The 14685-nt window shown below is 46.8% G+C and overlaps 1 protein-coding gene across 1 annotated transcript; it reads right to left on the bottom strand.

Annotated features, from left to right (window-relative positions):
* Positions 1-11715: 11715 nt before the first annotated feature.
* On the bottom strand, positions 11716-12819 carry Cdk5r2 (cyclin dependent kinase 5 regulatory subunit 2). The gene has a single exon (XM_026390452.2). The coding sequence runs from the start codon at positions 12817-12819 to the stop codon at positions 11716-11718; it is 1104 nt and encodes a 367-aa protein (XP_026246237.1).
* Positions 12820-14685: the final 1866 nt, after the last annotated feature.

The raw sequence follows: 14685 nt of genomic DNA, 5'->3' as shown, positions 1-14685 counted from the left end.
GATCCCTGGAGTGGGGAGTCCCAGGAGAGGCCTGGCAGCTTGCTGACTCAATGGTCTAGACTCAGAAATATTGCTGTGTTGGACCAGACTGTCACAAGTACCTACATACCAGCAGCTGAAGGCATTCCAGAGAGAGGCACATGGGTCCCACTGGGACTTAGGCCTGGCAGCAAAGAGTAAACACATGTCACCCAGGTCACTGGAGAGCTCAGGGGAGGCCCAGGCCTCCAGGGCTCCCCACTGCCTCAGGGGCAAGCTGAGTTGAACAGAGATCCCAGGGCCCCATTCAGGAATCCATCTCTGTACCTTAGTCCTCCATCAGTATTTATGTGTTTATTGTGGTTCTGGGGATCAAACCCAGGGCCTCACACATGGGAGGCAAGTGCTCTACCACTGAGCTATACCTTCAGCCTCCACATCGATATTTATTAACAATGCCGACTATCATAGCAACATTTGTCAACATCAACCGTCAAGTTGTTATTCCTATCATAGACATTTGATTGACACAACAAACCTGAAATTCAGAGAGGTTGAATAACTAACTATTAGATCAAGAGAGAGTAACGGCAGAAGAGAGACTCAAATTTTTGATTGATAGTCTTGTTCTGTGTATCATATCACACTGTCTGAATGTTGTGGGGGAAAAAGGAGTCCCAGGGGTCATTTGGCCACCCCCTCCTATATCCTAAATTGCACATGCCCAAGACCACATAGTCTGATGTGGTTTAGTTGGTATTTTACTCAGCATAGGTGGTTTGAATAATTAATTTTTACTTAAGTTTTCTCTTCCATAAAATGATTTGAGATGATTTACTACATGAAAATGCACACAGAATATTCAATTTAAAAAAGAAATATAAAAGCAGTTGGTAAAATATAAGAAGCATTCCCATAAAAGTTAGGGACAAGCAAGGATGTCTTTTTGATTCCTCTTAATCTTTTTATCTCTGCTACTACTGAGCACAGTACAGGACATGGTGGTTAATACAATAAGACAAGAAAAATTACATACTATGTGTAAATATCAGAGAGGAAGATATTAAAATGTCCTTGTGTACAGAAAATAAGCTATCTGCTTAGAAAATTTAAGAGATTCAACTGGAAAATAATTAGAACTAATAGAATTCCAGCAAGGACTTCAACAAGGTTAAATCTATGGTTCTCTTGTTACCCTATACAAAGAAGAAAAAAAGAATTGGGAATAAGATATTGATAACAGGGCTGGGGATGTGGCTCAAGCGGTAACATGCTCGCCTGGCATTCGCGGGGCGCTGGGTTCGATCCTCAGCACCACATAAAAATAAAAATAAATAAATAAAGATGTTGTGTCCACCTAAAACTAAAAAATAAACATTAAAAAATTCTCTCTCTCTCTCTCAAAAAAAGAGATATTTATAACAGCAATAAAAATTTGCTCCCAGATCAACCTAATGAAAAACATCTAAATGAAGAAAACCTTTACTAAGGAACATAAAAGAAGACCTGAAAAAATGGAGAGACTGAGCATGTTCCTGGGTGGAATGACTTAATATTGCAAAATTGTTAAAACTCTCCAAATTGATCTATAAAAGTGAAGCAGTCCCAATCCAACTCCCAGAGAAATTTTATGGAACTTGACAGGCGTGGTTCTAAAGTTCTTCTTGACTATGTTTAAGAACAGACAAGACAATTTTAGCAAAAGAACAATATGCATACTGCAAAAGTAGTTATTAAAGGTGTGGTTTGGCACAGCAATAGTCAAGTAGACCAGTGGAACAGAGTAGAACCTTGAAACAGATCCATGTATGGGTGTGAATTTCATAAATAATAAGATGGCATTTGCTGGGGGATAAGACTGTTCAAAGGCTAAACAGCTTGTTCTTAATTTTGGGAAAATTTTTATGTCTCAAGACATGCAAAAATAAATTCCAAGATAGATTAAAGAGTGAAATAGCTATACTATAAAAATACAGAATAAATTTCAGATTCATTTTAAATACCAAAAACTCAACTCCCAAACCCAACATAAAACAAGAACATCTAGAAAAATAGGAATATAAATATCTAGAAGGAGTTAGTTACCACAGTCAAGTCCTAAAGATACATATTCAGTTGTATACTTATTGGCAACTGAAGATAAACATAAACATTGTGATTTTTCTAAAGTGCATTTATTCATTGCCATAAGGAGATAAATGGAGGGAAATCCAATGCATGAATGCTTATCATAACATTGTTTCTAAGAAATCAGATGCCACCTGAATAAACACCCACTCTCACTTATGGAGAATTATTATTAGGCACTGTACTTCTTAATAAAAAGATATGAACAAGTTAATGTGAAAAGTTTCTCTAGTTTTATTATTTGAATAAGGACCGTGGATATTCTGTGGCACTTATGAAAAATACAGAGAAGTGCTCTTTAAATGGTCTAGAATCCTGTAAGAATGTGTGCCAATGGGCCCTGCCTCTGTGTGTGTGTGTGCACTCGCCACATGTATGCTGTGTAGACATAACACGTGTTTGCTGGTCTAGATAGGAGCCTGGCCTCCAGCAAAGGACATTCTTAAAACATAGGGATTTGAAAACAGCTTTGGAAGAGAGAAAAACAGTCTTTGAAGGTGTGTGGGAAAGGAGGGAAAGTGCTGGAGATGTGTTTCTCCTTTGCCAGATACTGCCCACTCCCTCTTCCTCTTCCTCCCCCTCCCTCTCTCTTCTCCATCTTCCTTTCCTTCTTCCCTCCCTCCTTCCTTTTTTTCTTCCTTCCTTGTCTCTTTCTGTTTCCATATAGCAGTCAGGCAGGCAGAGTTGAGTTCATCAGGAAGGAGATGGTTGTTAAGTCAAGATCTGAGTGTTGTTTAAAGGCGCATCTCTCTCTCTCTCTCTCTCTCTCTCTCTCTCTCTCTCTCTCTCATACACACACACACACACACACACACAGAGAGAGAGAGAGAGAGAGAGAGAGAGAGAGAGAGAGAGACACCAAGCTTTGAAGACTGGGTATAATTTGTAATAGAGGACTTGCCTAGCTTGTTCCAAGTACTAAAAAACTAAAAAAACTCAAGTACTACAAAACTAAAATATAACAAAATAAGAAAAGGGATCATATTATAATGTTTTTAACCTGCTATTCAACCTACTATTTTCACTTTGTCATAGTCATTTGTTACATCAACAAATCTATACTGATATATATATATATATATATTTTTTTTTTTTTTGAAGATTGAATTCAGAGGTACTTGACCACTGAGCCACATTCCCCAGCCCTGTTTTGTATTTTTAAATTTAGAGACAGGGTCTCACTTAATGCCTCGAAATTGCTGAGGCTGGCTTTGAACTCGAGATTCTTCTCAGCCTCCCAAGCCGCTGGGATTACAGGCGTGCAACTGGCTCTGATGTATAATTTTTAATGGTTCATAATACCCCAGTAAATACCAGCTTACCACAGTTTACTTAATCTCCTGCTGATGTTCATTCATGTTGTAGCCAGTATTTTTTTAAGAGAGACAGAGAGAGAGAGAGAGAGAGAGAGAGAGAGAGAGAGAGAATTTTTAATATTTAATTTTTAGTTTTTGGCGGACACAACATCTTTGTTTGTATGTGTGTTTGTATGCCAGGTGAGCGCGCTACTGCTTGAACCACATCCCCAGCCTCTTGTAGTCAGTATTTTATGATTATAAACAACGTTATGCTGGATGTGGTGGTGTACACCTGGGAGGCTGATTCAGGAGGACTGCAAGTCTGAGGTCAGCCTCAGTAATTCAGAGAGGCCCGAGGCAACTTAGAAGACCCTGTCTCAACATTTAAAAATAAATAATAAAAAAGGGGGCTAAGGATGTAGCTCAGTGATAAAATGTTCCTAGTTTCGATCCCCAGTACCAAAAAAAAAAAAAAAAAAAAAAAAAAAAGTTGTAATAATAAGCATCCATGTCAGGTCTTTCCCATTTAACTGTTCAGGACTGATTTCTTGAAATGTGGTAGCTGAAGAACATGCTGCCTCTCACATTTTGGTTCAGTATTCTCCAGAGACCAAACTAGCATGTTCATCTCCCCATGCTTTTCCCACAGTTGGAATTTCCATTTTGATGACCTTTGTCATGATAAGAGATGCAATAATTCATTTGCTGTTTGGCCTTAATTTCCTTGGTCAATAGTGAAGATAAATATCTTTTCCTGTATTTATCAATTACTTACATTTATTTTTGTGAATTCTGTATTCATAGTTTCAGTTGTTTTTCTGTTGAAAAGTATACCATGTTGCAAATATGTTCTCTCAGTTTGTCACTAGTCCTTCAACCTTATTTTTATTGAGAGGATACCAAGTAAATAAGTAACAAAATTTATGAGGTGGGGACAAATGCTAACAAGAAAATAAATCAAATTTGTGATGAAGAGCAATTTTGTTTTCTTTTTGACATTCAAAAGTTTAAATGGGCTGGGTGTAGTGGTGCATACCTGGAATCCCAGTGACTAGGGAGGCTAGGGTTACACATTTGAGGCCAGCCTCAGAAATTTAGCAAGGTCCTCAGCCACTTAGTGAGATCCTGTCTCAAAATGAAAAATAATAAAGACTGGGAATGTAGCTCAGTGGGTTCAATCCCTAATACCAAGATCCCCCCCCCACACACACACAAAAAGTTTAAATGGAATCAGATGACTCAATCTTTTCTTCTAAGGCCTCTCTACATTTAAAAAGATGTTCTCCACCCATCCCAAGATGCAACAATAACAATAATAGTAATAAGCAACTTATATTTTCTTAAAGTTTTAAATCTAATATTTATGATCATATATTAATTATTGTTTTCTAACTAAACAAACAATAAAATATTTTATTGTAAAAAAATTAAACTCTAGGGCTGGGATTGTGGCTCAGTGGCAGAGTCCTTGCCTCTCAAGTATGAGGCACTGGGTTTGATCCTCAGCACCACATCAAAATAAGTAAATAAATTAAATAAATGTATTGTGTCCATCCACAGCTAAAAAAAATTTTTTTTAATTAAACTCTACAAATGAAGTCCTCCAGACAACATCAATCCCAGTCCCTTCCCAGAAATCACTTGTCAATAGCAATGTGGCCAGCCACAGTGGTACACCCTATAATCCCAGCTACTCAGGAGGCTGAGACAGGAGGATCGAAAGCTCCAGGGCAGCCTAGGCAATTTAGTGAAACCCTGTCTCATAAAATTTTAAGAAAGGATTGGGAGCCAGGTGTTGTGGTACACACCTGTATTCCCAGACTAAGGCAGGAGGATCACAAGTTTGAGGCCAGCCTCAGCAACTTACCCTGTGTCATGATAAAAAACAAATAAATAAAGGGCTTGAAATGTAGCTCAGAGGCAGAGGACCTGCAAGGCATCTCTTTCTCAAGATACACACAGAAATTTTATTTTGCTTTTGCATAATGATGTTGTATCATATGTATTGTTATGTGACTTTTAATTTAGTTAAATATTTTGGAGATCTTTCCTGTCAATAACAGTTTCAGTCTTTCTCTTTCTCTCTAACTAATTATTGGAGTATTTGGTAAATTGGATGTATCAAATGTATCAAAATATATTTCACTCTTACCCTATATTTATATTTAGATATTTAGGGTTGATTCCAATTTTTCTCTCTCCAAACAATAGTACAGTAAAAAAAAAAATCCTTTTCATATCTTTTTGTGCACTTATTCAAGTATTTCTCTAGGATCAACACTAGAAGTTAAAATTAGACTTCTGAGTAGAAAAGTCTGTAGATTTATAATATTAATAGATATTTTCACATTGCCTTCTCCTCTAGGGCTTTTATACTTTTTAAAAGTTAAATCTTTGATCAATTCGAAATTTATTTCAGGGTAAGGATGAGGTGGGCTTGGCCTTTTTTTCTTCATTTAAATGACTACCCTGTTGTACCCAAACCATTTACTGACTAATCTATTTTCCCAAAAAATTCCAAAGGGAACTTCTTCCTGTTAAATTCTCATTATGACAGAATTTAGTTTTGGATTCTCTTTTCTATTCTATTAATAAGTCTATTACTGTATTGGGGCCACACATTTTATCTATCATAGCTCCACAACAATTTTAATATCTGATAGGACAAGCTCTCTACAATCTATTCTTCTTTCTTGGCTTTTCTTGATATTTTGTGTTTTTCTGGAATAATGTGTAAATTTTTAAATTTGTTTTTGAGATGGAGTCTCATTTTAGTGCCCAAGATAGTCTCAAACTCCTGGACTCAAGTGATACTTCCACCTCAGCCTCACATGTGGCTGGGACTATATCATTGAATGCCACCACATTTTTTTTTAATGAGTAGCATGTAGAAAATATGTACCCTAAAGAAGTACTTCTTTTCCTTTCTGTATAGTTCATCATCACCCCTCTGTATTTTTAGGTTGTCATATATGAAAACACACATAGACTAATTTTAAGGTTTATGGGCTTAAAGCCAAATATTAATCACAGGAGAGCTGGGGTTGTAATTCAGCAGTAATGTACTTGCCTGGCATGTGTGAGGCACCGGGTTCGATTCTCAGCACCGCATATAAATAAACAAAATAAAGGTCTGGAGCTGGGGATATAGTTCAATTGATAGAGTGCTTGCCTCTTATGCACAAAGTCCTGGGTTTAACCCCCAGCGCCACCAAAGGGAAAAAAGAAAGAAAGAAAGAAAGAAAGAAAGAAAGAAAGAAAGAAAGAAAGAAAGAAAGAAAGAAAGAAAGAAAGAGAGAGAGAGAGAGAGAGAGAAAAAGGTCTATCAACAACTAAAAAAAAAAATCTCAAAAAAAAGATCACGGGAAACTATGAGTAAGTGGTATAAAAAAAATTGGGGAGGGCTGGGGATGTGGCTCAAGCGGTAGCGCGCTCACCTGGCATGCTTGCAGCCCGGGTTCGATCCTCAGCACCACATACCAACAAAGATGTTGTGTCCGCAGAGAACTAAAAATAAACATTAAAATTCATTCTCTCTCTCTCTCTAAAAAAAATAAATAAATAAGAACAGCCTCAGCAACTTAGAAAGGCCCTAAGCAACTCAGTAAGACCCTGTCTCTAAATAAAAAATTTTAAAAAAAAATTGGGGAAAGTCTCAAAGAGAAGAGAAATTATGGGGCTGGGGTTGTAGCTCAGAGGTAAAGTGCTCACCTGGCATGAATGAGGCACTGGGTTCGATTCTCTGCACCACATAAAGTAAAATAAAGACATTGTGTTCACCTATAACTAAAAAAATAAATATAAAAAAAGAGGGGGGAAATTATTATGGGCAGTGTTTCTAAGCAGAAAGAGACCTTGAGAGCAGCTAAAAAGACAGTGGGAAGAATGGGGGGACATGAAATTCCAAACTGGAATGGGGGGTTTTAAATAAGAAACTAAGAGGTTAACCTTGAATATTGAGAGAAATAAAAGGAGGAGCTGGAGAGAAGTCAGCCTAGCTGCAAGTACATTGAGATATCTGCATCTAAAAACTTCATGAGGTTTTAAAGCCAAAGGAAACTGAGTTCTGGGATTGTACCCTGCAGTTTATTTTATTCACAATCTCCCCCCTCTCTCCCTTCTTTCCTTCCTTTCTTTTTTCCTTCTCCTTCTTTTTCAGTAGTGAGGATTGAACCCAGGTGCACTCTACCATTGAGTTACATCCCCAGCCCTTTTTATCTTTTGTTTCAACATGGGGTCTAAATTGCCCAGACTGGACTTGAATTTGTGATCCTCCTGCCTCAGCCTCCCCTGTGGCTGGGATTATAGGCATGCACCACTGCGCCCAGTGCGTACCCAGTCTTTTATCACACTGACTAAACAAAGTTTCTGTCATCTACACTCCTGTGTAGATAAAAATAACTTTCTTTGTAGGACATGTGTCAAGACGCTGAGAGAGAAGGTCACTGTCTTAAAAAAAAAAAAAAAAAGGTCTTGAAGGGTTAATACCTGCTGTCTTGAGTCTTTGTAAATGTTATCTGTGATTTACAAGGGGGATCTGGAATACCACTTAACGGGAGAATAAGGTGGTCAGGTGGCTTCTAGTTAATCATGGTGAACTGCCTGGAGGAGCTCTTTGACAGGCTCTGTTATAGAAATTTCCCCAGGTGCCCATCTGGGTGTCTGAAGCAGAGTCCCAGTGGGCAGAACCCATAGGATATCCTCTTGGATCCTGCCAGATGCTCTGGTTGCTGTGAACCGTGCCTGGCAGACAAAACAGTTACCATGACAACACCCCCCCACACACACACACACTACACACACACACACACCATACCCGCAAGTTTTTGCATTTTTCCTTTTCCAATAAGTACCAAGGTATTCTAGGGACAGGCAAGCATGGATCTCTGGACAAAATGTCCTCTGCTCCAGGAAGGGGGACAGGGAAGGGGAGAATGAAGATGAGAGTACATTAGGACTGAATGACCCTTAATCAGTATAAATGCATGTGTGTTTGCTCTGGGTTAAAATGTGCCCTTTTGGTTATGTGTCAATGCATGTATCGGCACGGAATCACGCAAAGGGGTGGCTCACCAGTTATCACCCTTTTATTTTCCTGTTCTCCTCCCCTCCCCGCTTTGGCTGCCCCTATGCTGGAAGAGTGGTCCCTGCTCTTTGCGAGGGGAAGTGCTGAGTCACGGCTCCAGCTGGGTTTTTGTCTCCCATCCTCCATCTCCATTCTTCCTCCGGCTCTCTAGACTCTGGGCCTTCTTCACCACCTCCTCACCAGCCTGGACTCACCTCCCCCAGGTTCACTCCTGGGCAGTAAAGAAAAGTCATCTTATCCTGTTTCTACACGTACTCTTTTCTCCCTTTGCCTCCCCAAAAGACCATCTTGGAGAAACCAAGTTTGACCCAGGAGAATAATTCTTACGGGTTTCCGTGTTGATCCTCCTACAGTCCCTCCCAGCTAATCGGATTAAAGTAGTGGCTCATGCTTTGGGGCATGGTAAGGAAGGTGAGATTTAAGTTAACACCGTTCCTTAGGCCTTTTTCTCATTCCGGGTCCACAGTACCAGACCACAGATTCCAAGAGGGGTGTGTGTGTGTAGGTGTAGGTGTTACGTGTGGGTTGGGGGCAGTATTTAGAGGCCTCCGGAGGGCAGGATGTATGCGGGTCTGCCTGGGCTCTCCATATCACTCCCTTTAGGCTCCTCTAACTCAGAAATTTCAATCAAGTCTCGCTAACTAGTTCCAAATTAGAGAACCAGGATTGTTTCTCCCTTGCCAGAAGTGGGAGAGTAGAGAGGCGGCCCGGCTCTCTCAGTCTGGTTACTATGGCGACAGCCGCGGAGTGACCCAAGTGATCCTCCCTCCCTCCTCCGAAACCGGGAGAGATGACGGCACCGCGCTGACTGCGCCAAATTCCAGCCAATGGGCGGCTGCTCCCGCCTTCTCTTCCGCCAGCTCCCCCCTCGCCCCCCCCCCAACTCGATTCACAAATCTGGACTGAGGATTTCCGGCTCCAGGCCTGGTGCTAAAGCTCTGGGCCGAAGCCGGATGAAGGCCGAGTCCTGATCTCTCAGGAGGGCAAGTGGGAAGCGACATTGCTGGAGTCTCGGGCCAGACTTCTGTAACTCGCCATCAAAATACCTGACACCCTATTTCTAAATTATCCAGAAGATCTAGTAGCGAGTGAGTCCCCAACTCTTCCTGCCCATACAAGTCCCCACCCTGCCCAAACGTGCCTGTCAGCACCACGGACAGCGAACCTGAGGCCTGGTCTTAGCCAACCCCTCCTGGTTCTCTCTTTGGGTCTTCTAGGCCACGGTGGTGATCGGGGTTAGAGCCTCAAGAGCTCTGTTGAAGCCAGGCCTCCTTGGGCCATTGGAACAATAACCAGAGCACTTAGCCATTTGCCATGCAGCTAAGAAGGCAATGGAGGCTGAGCAGGGATCTCAAGCCAAAAGCTCATCTTCCCTCTTCAATGCTGAAGAACGGCTTTCGTCTCCCCTTTTCATCTCTGTGCCTCCCTGACTCAGGGTCTGAGTTGGAAGCAGGGATGGGCCTCCAAAGACTGCCCTGGGTGGGCTTGTAACCAAAGCAGCCTCCAAGCTGCCCAGTAGTGGTGAGGGTTGGACACATGTGGGGGTGTGGGTGGGGTGGGGTAGCTGAATGTAGCCATCAGGCCCCACTCGGGAACGGTGAACACCGACCTAACTGGACTCTAGATCCACTATATGGTAGGGAAAAAGGAAAAGCAGCAATAGTGACTAGTTAATTCTTCCACAAGGGGTCACCTAATAGAAGGGAAACGACTTCTACTGTCCTTACCTCTTGTCTCTAAGTGGCCAGGGCATTTATGAGGAGCTAGGTTAGACAAGATGGAGGCTGGGATGGGAATTGTGGATTCAGCCTCAACCCTTGGCTACCCCACTTTACTCTGTAAAATTGAAGCTGATGTGGGAGGGGTCAGCAGGTAGCAGCTCTCAGGAATTGACCTTCCCCAGTAGACCCCTATATCTGGTCCTCCTGCTCTACCAGTGACAGTTCCATTTGGGGTCCCGTTCCCTCCCTCCAGGGGCCCAAAGAAAGGCCGGCGCAAAACCATGTGCAGGCGCTTCCAGCGCTTTATAGTTCTCTCCGGGATAGACGGACAGACAGACAGTGCGGCCCGCGCCGTCGGCCCGCATCATTGGCACCTTGGACACGGCCCCAGGCCCAACCCAGTTCCTGGTACTCTCCCGGGAAGATTCCAGTCCCTCCCCAGCTCAGCACCTCGGACAGTTCTCGGCCCAACAACCCCCCTCCCCCCTCCCTCCGGAAACAGTGAAATAAATTAAAAGGGGAGAGGGATAACAAGAAACCTAAGGATAAGGAAGAGGGACGCCCCTCCCTCAAAATAAGTAGAGTTTTCTTTCTCTTGCCGCCCGCCCACTTGAGGCATCGCCGCCGGGGTGTTCTCGCAGGTTGATTTTGCCCCAAATCTCAGCCTCCTGAAAGAAGCCAGCAGTCCCTCCACGCCCCCATCCCCCGCCAACTCCCGGCATGCAACACGTTGGAAAAGGTGGGGAGAGGAGGTGGGGGTGGGGCAAGGGGCCATTCTGGTGGTTGTCTGGTCGCCTGGGACTGCAGTTTCTTGTCGCACCTCAGTTGGTCCAAATTAAAAACTAACAGTCCCTTTGATCTGGGGAGGGGGATAAGGGGTCTCAGTCAGGGGAAGAATTGCAAGATGATACAAGGAGGGGGGGAAGGCAAACAGGAGGGGAAATATTCACACATGACAGGAGCAAGGAGAAAGAGATCAAGAAGGGAAGATGGGGACACAGGTGCAGGAGGAAAAACGGGGGCAATGGGGTACAGTCAGGCACGGGGGTAAGGTGGAGATGGAAACACACACCCAAGGAACGGTGAATGCAAAGGTAGAGGGAGAGATGAAAGTGCAGACAGGAGGAAAGATGAAGACACAGAAAGGTGAAGAAATGGGGGTGGGGGGACAGGGGAGATGGACTTACAGACACGCACGGCAGGGAAGGGGAAAACCCGGCAGAAATGAAGAGATAAGGACACTGACAGATGGAAAGGATGAGGCTGGGGTGCCCTTCCAGTGTTCATCCCCCATTCCCAGCCCACGCCCAGCAAATCCAGACACCGTGGCCTCTGGTGTCCTAGCCTCCACCTTCCCCTGCGGGACAGGAGCGGCTCCTCCTCCGCCCAGCCCAGAGTGGCGGTAACACCTGCGGTGGCTTGAGAGTCCCGGGGGCGGGGGAGAGGGGGGTCCGAGTTTGTGTCGGAGACTTGGGCGGGGGGCGGGCACGGCCCCTGGGTATCCCTAGCGGTCCAAGTTCATAGTCCAGTGCTTGGCTCCGGCCGCGCAGCTATCCCTGGCGGCCGAAGAAGCTGTGGGCGCGCTCCCACTCGGTGGACCCCCGGCGCCGGCGGCAGCCTCGCCCTCATTCTTGAGGTCTTGAAAGACTTGCGTGAAGAAGTGGGGGTCGGCGTTGAGCCGCAGCATCTGCGGGCTGAGCCGCTGGATGAGGCGCAGGCAACGCTGCCAGAAGCGCTCCTTGTCAGGCTCCACGAGGAAGGGCTTGAGTGGGTAGGAAATCTCGTTGCCCATGTAGGAGTAGGCGAGGTAGAGGCAGGTGAGGAAGGCGGCCTGCAGCTCGGCGGCCGACGCCAGCTCGTCCCCTCGCAGCGACTCGCGGCACAGCAGGTACACGAACACCAGGTTGGCGGGCGTAATGAAGGCCTGGTCTTGCCAACCCTGCAGCAGCAGCGAGCGGTCCACGCCGCGGAACCAGCCCACCAGCTCGCCAGGGCTCAGCTCCTTGAGGCGGTAGCATCGTCGACACACGAAATCGCCCAGGCAACGGAGCAGCTCGCCAGTGGACGCCTGCACGATGACCCTCCGCGGCGAGCCACCAGGCACCGGCGGCGCCGCCTGCGGGGCTGGGGGTGGTGGCGGCGGCGGCTTTCCTCCACCCGATCCTGGCGGCGGGGCTGCAGCGCTGCCCCCCGACGGTGGCTCGCAGGTGGCAGCAGCCGCGGGCACTGTGGGCACTGGCACAGCCAGGGGCTTGGTAGCGCCACCGCCGTCGGGGGGGTCCCGGCCCTTGCGGAGAAGGTTCTCGCGGTTGCGTTGTTGGACTAGAGGGTCAGGACCGGTGGACGCTGGCTTGGGCGTCACCTTCTTGCTGCCTTTCTTCTTCTTGGCAGATGCGGCCACCAGGCGCTTCCAGGTGAGCGCCGAGATGAGCACGGACGGACGCTTGAGCCGACTCTCGCCTTTGCCGCCCTTGCCCACTGGCGGCGCCCCGTAGCCCCCCAGCGCCTCGTCCCCCGCGGGCGGCGCCTTCTTTTTCTCCTCCGGCAACCCGCCGGGCCTCCGGCCCTTGGCCGAGGAGGCAGGGGAAAGCGACAGCACCGTGCCCATCCTGCAGAGCGGGGCCGGCGCCCGGGCCCCGGCGGGAACCGCGGGCGGCGCCGCTGCTGCTGCAGCCCCGGGGGACCCGGCGGTGGGGGGCCTAGCCCCGGCCCGCGCGCGCGGACAGGCGGGGGAAGGAGCTGCTTTGCTGTTCGGCGGCGGCTGCTCAGACTCTGAGCTGCGCCAGCTGCAGCGTCAGCCCCACCCCTTAGGCCCCTTCTTTCGCCCCGCCGCGCCCCGCCTCACGCAGCCAATCCTCACCGAGATGCCCTTCTGACCGGCAGCTCCTCTGACCAATAGGGTATCAGATATCAATCTCAAATCCCGCCTTAGCTCCCACCCTCTGTCCTGGGTCCTTTTCTTTCACGCGAAGGGGAAAAGTGGGTAAGGGGCAGGAGGTGGCCTTCGTTCGAGGGTCCCTCTCTGGGTCAGAGGTAGGGCGTGGGGAGAATGGTTGCTCCCACCACCTTCTCCAAATCCTAGGGCGGTGGATCAGCTTGTTTTGATGCACTGGATTCGCGGTAGCAGAGAAGCCATGGGAACAGTCTTTCCTTTCCCCGCCCCCATCTATGTGTAGGAGGGCAGCGTGACAGTGAGTGCCCTCATCCAGAGGCGCAGGTCCCAGCTCCTTGGCACTGCACTGGTTTCTCCAATCTGGCCGTCGGGTCGATTCAGCGCCCCCCGCCGCCACTATGAAGGACTGTCAGCAGGCACATTATTGCTCTGCCTGTGAGGGGGTGTTGGCCGATGATGAGACTTCCTGCAGGTCAGAGTCTGCCTTCTTGGGGGTCTTTGCTTTAGGGGAGCAAGACCCTCAGAATATGTCCCTGCAGCTGAGCTTGCGGCTGTGGTCCCTGGGCAGCTCGTCTTGCCTGGTTGTCCCCACCAGCACACACTGATTCACATTTGGGTGGGTGATGGATGATTGATCCCTGGGGAAATGCTGAAAATTGAGATCAGGCTTTGACAGTGGACATGGCTTCCTGTGTGGAAGGAGGCCTAAGAGGGTTGGTCAACCTCCACTCCAGTCCAAATTGAGGTGGGTTTTCATCCTGCTGCACAGGCCCTGCTGCCCAGCCCCTGCTGCCCAACTTCCAGCTGCAGGCTGTTTGGTTAGGTCCTACCCATTTCTCTCTGGGTCTGTCTGTTCCCTCCTCAGTGCCCACCAGATCTTTGTCCAGGAATTTGGACTCTCTGGGCCTTACCTGCAGGTCCCGAGCCCAGCTAGCTCTATGTGCCTTGTAGCACCGTCTCCTGGTCTGCTCTCTGTAGCTTCCCAACACAGGAGACTTCTATTTTCTTAAATGGCCTTGGAGGTGGGTATGAGCCTGATGGGGAGAGAAGACTGTCTACAGGGTAAAATCCTCAGAACTGTCCCTGGAGTTGCCTCTATGTGCCTCATGGACCCACACAGCTCCAAGGATCCATTGTTATGAAGATCAGTTTGTGCACACATTCAAGTGTGTGTGTGTGTGTGTGTGTGTGTGTTTCATTCTAGATAGGCTTTTCCAGAATCTTTGTGGGCTGCAGGTCCAACCACCAGAAGCCCCAGCTTTTCTTATCAATTTCCCGGCCCCTACTCATTCACACCCTCCTGGAATCCTGCAGCCTGACTATCTTGAGTACCATAGTCACACTCAGACTTGTACCTCCTCCTGACTCAGTACCCAGTGTGTACCTTCTCAACAGGATTGCTCCTGCTCTCTTGGATCTGATTTTTATTCTCTTGCAGCCCAAGCTGGCCTGCTCAATCTCTTATTCTCTCCACAGTTGTAGGGAAATGTTCCTTCTTTTCAACTCCTGTAATTGGCCCCACTTCCTCCTACAAGGCCTTCTGAGTCAGCCTTTATCTGACACCCAAGGAACAGTTGGCTC

Source organism: Urocitellus parryii, chromosome 1 (genome assembly GCF_045843805.1).
Source record: "Urocitellus parryii isolate mUroPar1 chromosome 1, mUroPar1.hap1, whole genome shotgun sequence".
NCBI classification, from domain to species: domain Eukaryota; kingdom Metazoa; phylum Chordata; class Mammalia; order Rodentia; family Sciuridae; genus Urocitellus; species Urocitellus parryii.
The sequence above is the reverse complement of the archived record's forward strand: the minus strand, read 5'-3'. Positions and strand labels throughout refer to the sequence as shown.

Bases quoted from the DNA above. Each gene is read 5' to 3' on its own strand.
- Cdk5r2 (XM_026390452.2), bottom strand. From the start codon at position 12,819: ATGGGCACGGTGCTGTCGCTTTCCCCTGCCTCCTCGGCCAAGGGCCGG.